The sequence below is a fragment of the Vigna unguiculata genome, chromosome 1 (genome assembly GCF_037176805.1).
Source record: "Vigna unguiculata cultivar grain cowpea cultivar isolate G323 ecotype 2 chromosome 1, ASM3717680v1, whole genome shotgun sequence".
NCBI classification, from domain to species: Eukaryota; Viridiplantae; Streptophyta; class Magnoliopsida; order Fabales; family Fabaceae; genus Vigna; species Vigna unguiculata.
The window spans coordinates 45,294,179-45,305,754 of NC_140792.1; the positions used below are offsets into that span (position 1 = coordinate 45,294,179).

An 11,576-nucleotide genomic window follows, 5' to 3' on the forward strand; every position below is an offset into this window, starting at 1 on the left:
TACATAATTTTTCTGTAGAAGAGGAGAAAATATTAATACTTATATAAAAAATATTTGTTAGTTATAAATCCTTCTTCTACTTTGAACTTTTTAAAAGTCTATGTTATCATTAATGAGACAAATTCATGGAGTCAGAACTTTATTTTAATTTTGTTTGTTAAAAAATTTAAAAACTTGGATTATGCCTTTATAATTTGTATTTATTATAAAAATAAAATGTAGTTTATGATTTGCATTTACTTCACTATAAAAATTCTGAAATATTAAATATTATCTTATCAAATAAGATTTAATATTATATTTTAAAGTATTCACTCTCGATTCTACAAAACATTTCAGTCATGTAATATCAGTAAATTCCACACAAAATCCTAATTAATTTATTATATTACGTTCTTTAATTAGATTTATTTTATAAAAATTAGCTACCTTCTCCAACAAACTTTGAAAAAGTTTCTAAAGTTGTTATTTTATCATATTTACTTCAAAATATTAATTATGAAGACCACCAATGATGTATATTTTGGGACAATGCACATTAGAACTCAAAACAGTATTGTTAGCTTTGCAATTGTATATAATTATATATTAGATTATATATTATTAGAGATTTTGGTCATTCAAAATAACTTTTACTCTATGGGAATGTGAGAAGATTTTTGGACCCGTATAAAAGTTTTTCAAGAAGGTATGTAGATTTTTTAAAATATTTTCCATTTAAAATTATAATACAATAAATTCAAATATAACATTGTATTGAGACACTAAAAAAGTTGTTGGTTTCTTCATAATTAATGCTAATTGATTATAAAAATGTGTTGGAAGAGACAAATTTTTATCTTGAAAGTAGTGTTGAAAAAACTGAAAAGTTGTTTTTATTCTCCTAAACATCTTTTAATTTCTGGAAGATGAAAAGTATTTTTTGAAAAGTATTAAAAGCATATCTAGCAAGCCAAAAAAAAAATTAATTTTTAATTTGGTAAATAAATGTATTTAAAGTAAATAATTTTATTTGCACTTTTTATTAATAATAAATTATTAATTAATCAGATTCAAAAAAGTGTAATATGTAATATTATTTTTAAAACAAAAATTAAAAAAATAACTAATTTTGTCTATAGAAAAGGAGAAACTATTAATATTTATATAAAAATATTTGGTAGTTATCATTATGAATTCTTTTAATTTTAAATTATAAATATTTTTTGTATTCTGAAATTTTTAAGACGTGGGACCGGAATGAGAAAACAAACAAATATATTTCATTCATGGATTTAACTTATTAAACTTTAATAAATATTTATTGAAGCATGAGCTTTATTTCAATTTTGTTTGTTGAAAAATTTAGAAAATTTAGATTTTACCTCGATTTGCATTTATTTTAAAAATAAATTGTAACTTATGATTTCCATTTACTTCACTATTATAATTCTTAAATAGTAAATATTATTGTATCAAATAACATGAAAATTATATTTGAAAGTATTCACTCTCAAAACTACGAAACATTTCAATAAATATCGTGTAATATTTTGTAAATTCCACACCAAATCCTTGTTAATTTATTGTATTACCATTTTTAGTTTAATTTATTTTAAAAACAATAGTTACTTTCTCTAAAAAACTTTGTAAAGGTTCCTAAAATGTCATCTTATGATACTTACTGCTCCAAAACATTAATTATGAAGATCACCAATTATGTTTTTTTGGGACATGACACTATCTTACTATAATAAATGAATGTTGTATATTCCAATACATGTATGAAAATCGAAAATCTGATCTACACATATGACCCCATATGAGTATCCTTGAAAGAAGATAAGTTGTAAATTGTAGACGTAGCAGCGACGTTCTTTGAGTGTGAAGAGAGGTACCGATAATCAAAGCGTGTTAGTGATAATAATATTACGTAGAACAATCATGATTATCGTCTTGAAAAGTGTTGATAACTCTGGACAGTGCAATTAATTTTATCTTGAGAAGTGAAAACCATAATGAAGAGAAATTTAAAAAAATGAAACGCTCATTGGTTGGCGATTTAGTATTTAATATTGGAATATGAAAACATTTAATAATTAAAACGTGTAGCAGATGATATAGCAGTTTAGTCATCATTATCTCGAGCAGTGCGAAATTTAATGCATTTGAATACTGATTGACACATTGTCATCATTATCTCGAGCAGAAATTTAATGCATTTGAATACTGATTGACATGATTTAGAGATAATTTGAACAACTTTTTGAAGGCGTTGGAATACAAAAAGTTTTTTAAACGGTCATTTTAAATTTATTTTTCCATAAAAAATGATCTTAAATTCTTCTGAGTATGAAAATGGTGAAAAATATTTTAATTATTTTATAACTTATATTATTTTAATAATAATAATTAATAAGTAATAGTTATTGTATTTCACTGACGTTTAAATTTCCAATTTATATGGAATGGTAATTAATGTTAATTAATTCAATTTCTAATTAAAAATAATTTATATTGACTAAAATGAAGTTGAACAAAATCTAATACAAAAAAGGAAAATACATATAATAAAAGAGAATAAAATATAACTTTTATATTGAGATATATAATAACTGCATACAAAATAAGAGTCGAATTGAAATCTTCTTATATATTGATATATATAAGAAGTTCAAACAAAATTACATACAAAATTTTCAACTTTAATACCAAAAAAATGGATAAAGAATTTTGATATCTCTGCTTGTTCTTTCACTTTCAACTTCAAAAAACAATTAAGGGTGATCCTCTGCAGAGAGTTGATGATCTCCATAGAAAGATCTTAGTTGGTTCCAGCCTTGGGTAATCATTGGAGTGTGAATATCCATGTTGTAAGCAACATGGTGAACATTACTTTGGTAATCAACAACAATCCATTTAGCAGCAAGGTCCTTCCAATAGCGTATTATGAACACTCGGTCGACGTGTCCAAAGTCCTTAAAAGATTAGCAAGTTAAGAATAAATAAATAAATAAATATAAATAACAAAAATAAATGAGTTTGAATCAAAAAATATACCTGGTCTTTCAAAAACATAGAAATGAATCTGCTAACCATTTTTGAAGAAAGTATGGATTGTGGTGTGGGCATGGATTCCATTGCAGGAGCATAGGTTGGTGATGAAGTAAAATTGTGAGAGAAGAAAATGGGTAACAGTAGAAAAATCAGATGTCTGACTTTGAATTGGTAAACATAGGGAATATATATATATATATATATATATATAAAGAATAGGAGAAGTCATAGTTGTTGGAAGTATCTGTACATACTGGACAGTCTGAACTGGTAAAAGTACAGATTAATAAATACGAATTAAAAAATAATACGTTAAAAAAAAGAATTATGAAGCGTCGTAAAAGTATAAGAAGAATTATTTAATGTAATTTACTAATGTTGATTTTTTTTCAGGAAGTGGTATTTAATATTGGAATAGAATAAAGTTTAATAATTATAACGTGTGGCAGATGATGGAGCAGTGACAGATGATGTAGCAGTTTATTCATCATTATCTCGAGCAGTGCGAAATTTAATGCGTTTGAATACTGATTGACAGGTTGATTTGGAAAAAGTTCGAAACAGTATTTGAAAGGGTTGGAATACAAAACGTTTTGTAAACGAAATGGTTTTGATGGAGTAAACCGTGATTGGAAAAATGTGAAGAACTCTTTGAAAAATGTCCGAATAAAAACAAAAATTGGGTAAAAATAAAGAGATTTGGTGATACAGTGCATTATTAAAAAATACCATTAACGAAAAAAAATGACACAAACAGAGTTTAAGGTAGAAAAATGAAGAAGATGAAGGATTTGCTTGTAGGTGGAAAAATATAGATAAATTGGTAAAGAAAAATGTATTTTGATACAAATTACTTACCAATTAAGTTGTACAGCGAAAAAGACTCGTGCATGACTTTGAAATCTTGATTTGAAGCCTGTATCCAGAAGAAAAACAATTAGATCAAGGTAGATAAACGGAAAAAATAGTTAGATTAACTCTTTTTGGTGTAGAACTTTGAAAAAATATAGTGTATGATGAACTCTTTGAAAAATGTCCAAATAAAAACGTAAATCGGGTAACAATAAAGAGATCTAATGATAGAATGCATTATTAAAAAAATACCATGAACGAAAAAAAAATGACACCAAGAGAGTTGAAGGTAGAAGAATGAAGAAGATGAACGGGTTGCTTGTAAAAGGTGGAAAAATACAGATAAATTGGTAAATAAAAAGGTAGATTTTGATACAAATTACTTACCAGTTAAGTTGTACAGCGAAAAAGACTCTTGAATCAGTTTGAAATCTTGATTTGAAGCATGTAAACAGAAGAAAAATATAAGAAACAGTTAGATCAAAGTACATAAACGCCAAAAATAGTTAGATAAAAAGTTTTTATAAACCTGATGTTAAATCTGTCGCAGTGAACCATATTAGACATGTAGCAACCCTAGAAAATACCATCATCGGAAAAAAAAGTTAGATCTGAGAAAATAAAAGAAGAATATGAGTTGTTCGCTTGAGAAAGGTCAAAATGAAAACGAAATCTGCGTAATAAAACCATATGTCGTAGTGAACCATATTAGTCATGTACAAAAACAAAACAAATAGTTAGATATGACAAAATATAAGAAGAAAATGAGTTGTTCGGTTGAGAAAACTCAAAATAAAATTGACTTCTGGGTTTAAACCTGTAAAAAAATGCATGAAAAAGTTAGATCTGACAAAATATAAGAAGAAAAAAATAGATGTTCGCTTGAGAAAAATCAAAATAAAAACGACTTCTAGGTTTAAACCTGTAAAAAAACGCATGAAAAAGATAGATCTGACAAAAAATAAGAAGAAAATGAGTTGTTCGCTTTAGAAAAATCAAAATAAAATCGACTTATATGTTCTTACCTGTAAAAAAGCGCATGAAAAAGTTAGATCTGACAAAATATAAGAAGAAAATGAGTTGTTCGCTTGAGAAACTCGAAATAAAATCGACTTTTGGGTTCTTACCTGTAAAAAAACGCATGAAAAAGTTAGATCTGACAAAATATAAGAAGAAAATGAGATGCTTGCTTGAGAAAAATCAAAATAAATACGACTTCTGGGTTTAAACCTCTGAAAAACGAATGAAAAAGATAGATCTGACAAAAAATAAGAAGAAATGAGTTGTTCGGTTGAGAAAACTCTAAATAAAATCGACTTCTGGTTTTAAACCTATAAAAAAACACATCAAAAAGTTAGATATCAGAAAATATAAGAAGAAGATGAGTTGTTCGGTTGAGAAAACTCAAAATAAATTCGACTTCTGGATTAAAACCTGTAAAAAAAAACGCATGAAAAAGTTAGATCTCATAAAATATAAGAAAATGAGTTGTTCGGTTGAGAAAACTCAAAATAAAATCGACTTCTGGGGTTAAACCTGTAAAAAAAGGCATGAGAAGGTTAGATCTGAAAAAATATAAGAACAAAAATAGGTGTTAGATTCACAAAAATCAAAATAAAAACGACTTCTGGGTTTAAACCTGTAAAAAAATGCTTGAAAAAGTTAGATCTGAAAAAATATAAGAAGATGAACGGTTTGCTTGCTTGAGAAAGGTGATATATTCAGATCTTCTCATTTGAAACAGCTGAAAAGAGGAAGATGAAGAGGTGTTGTCTGTGCGTGAGCAAAACAGAGAAAAGAGGAAGGTTGAGAAGAAGCTGAAGAGTGTACACTGGGAAAGACAGGAGAAGAAAAGAGAGAGAGAGAGAGAGAGAAACGAAGAGTGTAGACTGGGAAAGACGGGAGAAGAAAAGAGAGAGAGAAACTTTTTGAACCTCATAATTTGAACATTTTGAATTTTTTTTTAAAAGCTGTAAATTCTGGTTGATTGACACGTTAACAAATTTACCTTTTGTAGAATGAAAAATTTGAATTCAAGTAGATCAGATATATTATTTTATAGAGAAAGTTTTCATTTGTTAGTTTAGAATTGTATATAGTATTAGATTTGAACACAACCCTGGATAGACCCATCATCCCTTTAGTAGGTGGCCACCACAAATTTTAGTTCACAACTTCATTTTGATTAATAACATTGACTATCCTTCTATTTTGATTGGTTTGTCATAATTTTACGAAAAGCAACAGAACCAGCTTTTTTGAATTTTGTTGTATTATGATGGTGGCTGTGTTGTGTGGATGATAAACTGTTGAGAAAAAAAGGGTTATTTGGTCCCAAAATCAATTATGTGTGATACAGACAGAACAGAGTATCATTATCAAAACGAAGGCACAGATAATAAACCCAAAGACAAAGCTGCTACTGTAGGGATTAACTGAACCTAACATCGAACACGTGGACTCTGTTCTGCATTACAAGACCAAGGACTTCGAGTCGTAAAGATTAAGGAAGGAGTTCGCACATTCAAATCAAATCAAATCAAATGAAGCAGCTTGCGAAAAACATCACACATAGTATATATGCATACACATAAGGTTGAAATTAAAATCCAAATCAAATGAACTAGTTACCACTTTTTTTTTTCTTTTTTACAATTAGGCATTCATTCGTTTGTTTTGCCCAATTTCGCACCATATTTCTCTCTCCTCTTAACTGTTCATTATTCAATATTATTATTACTCAAATTCAACTTTGATGATAGTTGAGAATCCTAATTTGCGTGACCTAATTCGCTGCCACCCAGAAACAAGCGCGGTTGGAATTGATGTCTGGTTGTTCCGAGGAGGAGGGGATTTCGTTCTCGGACGCCGATCGTCGCGGTTACGAAGGAGGCAGTGACGACGATTCCGAAATGGGGAAGAGTCAACTTCGCAGAAGACGAAGGGTCAGTGGTTTTGGGAAGGTGGTTGTGCATCAATTCGCGAAAGCGAAGAAGCAAATACGCAGAGTCAGAAGCAGAAAGAGTCTTCTTGGGAAATCGCGTCCGGGGAACGAAGAAGGTAAGGTGATTGTTGTCCACGGTGACTGTAGTGGAGGAAGAAGGAGAGGGAATGGGTGTGGGTTTTGTTTTTCGCGGCCCAAAGTGTTGGAATCACCTAATGAGTCTCCCACGAGTGATCCCAATGACCCTAATTTCACTCAGGCCATGTTGAGAACTTTGATAGACAAGAATGATTTCTATTCCAAAGAATGCAACCCTCACTTGGATTAGTTACTATTGCAGATTCCTTGCGTTCGATTGGGTTTTAGGATAATCTGCTCAATTTGAAGTGGTGTAAGTAAAATGATGAAATTGTGACATTATGATGGCTCGTAAGGGAGGTAATTGAATGTTCAATAAAAGTGGTAGAGATGTGACTTGAGAGGCTGGAACTGTGTAATGTCAGACCCTCATTTGCATTTTTGTTCATTTAGAGCAATGTGGTGTAAGAAGTTATAGATAAGAAACTTGCTGCAATTCAATGATTACGGATTCAAAAGTTTGAACGGATTAATATGGATTGGAGAATGGAAGGTTGCTTGATCAAGTGCTGCTGTTGGAGAGGTTGGTGAAATTTGGATTCTTTGATATTCTGGAGTTTCTACTTGTCCCAATTTGGAGAAGTGGTGTACATATCAATACTGAAAATTTTTGAAGGCTGTTATTTTCGTAATCTCTTTCTAGCTGTCAGCACTTTTTGATTGGTTTCCTCGTGCATGCAAATTTTTCGTTCAGCTTGTTAGAGGTCTTGAGTGGTTGCAAATTATGGAATTTTTTTGGCATTGCAACCTGAGATAAATCGTTGCTCTGAACATCAGTTTGTTCTGATTCTTTTATAATTCGTGTCCTCATGTATTTGATGATATTTGGAAATGACAATGGTTCTCATTCTTGAGTCTGCATATATCTGGGAGATTTCAGAGAACAAATTAAGAAGTCATTTTGTATTTAAAGTCGGGAAGTTTTGCAAGATAATAAATTGTTCTGCATATGTTTGTCGATGATGAAGTATTTTAATACGCTTCATATGTTTGTCACTTATTCTTTCTAGCCTGCTGGCATCAGTGGGTTTCCATGATAAGCCATATGCATAATCAGTATGTATTTCAATCTTTCTCTTCTAGTTGTGGAGCTTTCTTTGGTTCCTCCAAGATCTTTTCTACATTCGACAATTTTATGCTTTCTTCTTTTTCATTTGGATGGATGCTTACAGTCCAATTTCAAGGGAGTTCAATATTGAACATTTCTAATTAAGGGGTTCAATTAACATTTTTATATATGTTTCAAATTACTTCCAATGTTACGAACGTTTTTCAAACATTTTATCATATTTATTTCATTTTGTTACTTCATCTCAAGAAAATTTAGTTTCTGCCAGAAAAATTCTTTGCTTCAATTTATTCCCAGCCAAAAGCAAAGTTATAGCAGTCTTTATGGGATTTTTCATGATGCAGGAGGGAAACCCTTTACTTTTGTGGTTTTGTTTGTGTAGCACCATGCCATTCCATATTGACTAAAGAAATTGAAAGGGAGGGTTGGTAAGGCGTTGTGGTTGTGATCCAGTGGCTTCTGTACGAAAGCCGAGTTCAAGGTACACATTTTACTATGGTCCAGCTGTTGAGTTATTCTGTTAGATGTGTGATCTAGGTCTACTTATGGTCCCAAACTTGGTAGTGGAAACCATGGAGGTACAGCTTCTGCTTGGCTGAGACTTGTATCTTTGACCCATAGCAAGGCTAAATTCTTTATGACTTATATTTTAGTTTTAAACATTCTACATGAGATACAAAACAAGAAAACCAAGATAAAGAAGAAGAAAAAGGTAGTTCTGTTTGTTGATTTATCTTTCTAGTGTTTGATGGTGGCATATAGTCACTATTTTTTCTGGCATCTATTTCATTCTCATCTCTAATTCTGAGGCTGATGCCCTGTAATGTACTCATTTATTTATTTGGGCGTGGAGGGATGGATGTTCACCACACTACTGCGCTTTTGTTGAAATTTGTTTGTCTAGCTTTCATTTTATCTTTTTTTTTTTTTGCTTTGATTGAAAATTTAAGTGTCTAGATTTTGATTTTTGTAATTAAAGAATCAGTAATGTAATGGATGAAGGAGAAACTGATGCTTTACAATATTTTACTTTATGCATAGCTTCATGTTGCATGATTATTGTGGGGTATCAGGTTAATTTAGTTCTGGCACAATCTATTTTTGAATGGGGATTGTGAGTTTGCTTAAATATTCTCGTAGTCTCATAAAGTAAGGTTAAATGTCATCATAAGTTGAGTTCATCTGCCAAAGAAAACCAGTTTGCTGTAATATAACATAGTTATGATTCTAAGGCAAAGCTTGCAGGTTTTGACTAATAGATAAGAAATATGGTATCTTATCACAACCATAGAGAATTTCTACTTATGAGATTCTTTTATCCCTACAGCTTTTGCTTTTGGTTACAAAACAGAGGAATCCCAAAAGCAAAAGCGTGTTATTCCAATAAATGGTCGCAAGGCTGGAAAACAATTCTGGAAACACATTAACCGAACTCAGCACATCACCTCGTTAAAGGAACATGTTTTTCGGAAAAGAAAAAGAATATCTGGAATTGTGGGAGGCAAAATGCCATAGCTATCAAAGAGAAAGATAACTGTAGTTGGTTTGTTTCTGTGAAATGTATTTGTGCTATTTTACCTTTTCCTTAAATAATTTAGTGATGGAAACCAAATTGGTACCAAAACAAGGTGGTCTGAATACGAATAATATTCTTACGATTCAAATTACAAGCAAGCACATAGCGTACTGCACCACCAAAACTACTTGTAAATGATAAACGTGATTAACCTACTATAGCAACTAGTTCAAAGAATTGTTTACCAAATATTTTATTTTGACAGCAAATATTATCTGTGATGAAGTTAATTATTGTTAACATTGATGTTTTTCCCGACCTAACAATGTTGATGCAACCAACAATATGTGTCATATTATTGTCAATGGCACCGACCATTATGTCAACGTTGTTATGTAATTGACATAGGAAGCTTAGAAGAGGAAGAGCTTTAAAGCTTCAACCTCTAATAAGGCACTTTTCATGTAGATATATAACAACAGCTCTACCATCAATAACCCATCTCCTCAGCATTGCAATTAATTTTGTATGCAGTTGTGGGCTTCTGAGAAAGATAAACACTTGGAGGGGGTGTGGGGAAAGTTTGAGAATTGGTGGATGATCTGAAAGATGAACTAATACATCAATAATACAGATGTTGAGTTTGCATGTGGGTAGGGTAAGGACCATGGTGGAGTAGGGAACAGCAAGCAAAGAAAACTAATTAAGGAGAAACTCTAATTCGCACATTAATAAGGCTTATTTCCTTACCAAGTTATCCATTGTTAATGTCATTTACATGTCTTTCTAACAAAGGTGAATCAGAACCTTTCACTGTGATTTTAATAAAAAAAAACACCCTTTGTTCTTAAATCCATAAATATCCATTTAAGATTCCACAATTAATAAATCATTTGTTTCAACTTTATACAACAGAAAAGTTTGATACTGAATTTGTGACAGTGAACTGGTTTGTTTAAGTAAAGAAAAAAACCTCCTTCGGTTTGTTTGTTTTTTTTAAATAGGTTACGATTTTAAAGTTTTAATAAATAACTAAGCGAATGTTCTTAAGGATTATTTTAAAAATTATATATTATAAACATTTTTCAATTAAAGTTTTTTAAAAATGATAAAAGTTTGAATATTATAAAAAAATAAAAGATGAATTATAGACATGTAACATATGGAGATAATAAAAACTGTAGTTTATCCATGATGGGGTTGAAATAAAAAGCCATTGGTCGTGTTGTGTGTAGTTGATTAGAAACCTTTCTAACTTCGAAGGCTATAGCTTGGAAATTGCAAGTACCACCTCATGACAGCAACCCTACGTGCACATTACGCTATCATTGAATCAACCATCTTCCAATAAAGATCTACTTTACTGATAAGGCCAAACCTCCACTACACAGATGCTTCTTTCAATTCACCATCCTTAATTTCACTCTATCATATCACTAATAAATCTAATTTCAGTATATATATTATTAAATTTTATCACGTGAATTATTTTTTAACTGTCAATGAGAACTTAAAATATAGTTATAATTAAGTTTAGTAGGAGTTATTGTTGAAGATCCACCTAAAAGATCGTGTTTCAAGCATGATCATTTCTAGAGAATGAATGTATACAAATTTTGTCTTATAAAGTAATATTCATTTAATAAAAATAAAATAGTATGTATGCTGTTATTATTACGTTGACTTGGTTCCCAAAGGTACATGGACGCTTTCATTTCTCAGCCGTCATAATAATAATAACAATTAAATAAAAAAGAATTAAACCTTAACAGGTATAGAAGTGTTTTAGAAATTGCAGCACTGTAAATAACTTACACATGCTGTGATTTCATGCGTGTACTTTCCATCATTTCATTGTTGGTAGCAGATGCACTGCAAATGTGGCTGCTTCTGCTATTCTTCCCTTTTTTGTAGTTAAAAGTCTGCTCAAAGGCATAAGCTTCGGGAGCTGCACGTGACACCCATCACTCTTTTTTCTTGTTGCTATTCGCTATGTATGTTTCCTCTCATATGGATGGGGC

At 30.5% G+C, this 11,576-nt stretch overlaps 1 protein-coding gene and 1 long non-coding RNA gene across 4 annotated transcripts; one reads left to right on the plus strand and one right to left on the minus strand.

Annotated features, from left to right (window-relative positions):
- Window positions 1-2,600: 2,600 nt before the first annotated feature.
- LOC146889008 (uncharacterized) lies at window positions 2,601-5,891 on the minus strand. The gene is made up of 4 exons (XR_014994318.1): window positions 4,418-5,891; window positions 4,276-4,320; window positions 3,040-3,952; window positions 2,601-2,957 (listed from the first exon to the last, which is right to left on the minus strand). It is a non-coding gene; the product is annotated as an uncharacterized LOC146889008 (long non-coding RNA).
- Window positions 5,892-6,285: 394 nt separating this feature from the next.
- On the plus strand, window positions 6,286-8,930 carry LOC114173190 (uncharacterized). 3 transcript variants are annotated; one of them, XR_014995771.1, is made up of 3 exons: window positions 6,286-6,483; window positions 6,693-7,493; window positions 8,384-8,930. XR_014995771.1 is itself a non-coding variant. In XM_028057449.2 (2 exons), exons 1-2 carry the CDS (start codon window positions 6,469-6,471, stop codon window positions 7,158-7,160), a joined length of 483 nt encoding a protein of 160 aa, XP_027913250.1. In that variant the 5' UTR covers window positions 6,286-6,468; the 3' UTR covers window positions 7,161-8,930. The 3 variants fall into 3 exon arrangements, 1 of the variants encoding a protein (XP_027913250.1); XR_014995772.1 differs by having other exon boundaries at window positions 8,422-8,930; XM_028057449.2 differs by having other exon boundaries at window positions 6,693-8,930.
- Window positions 8,931-11,576: the final 2,646 nt, after the last annotated feature.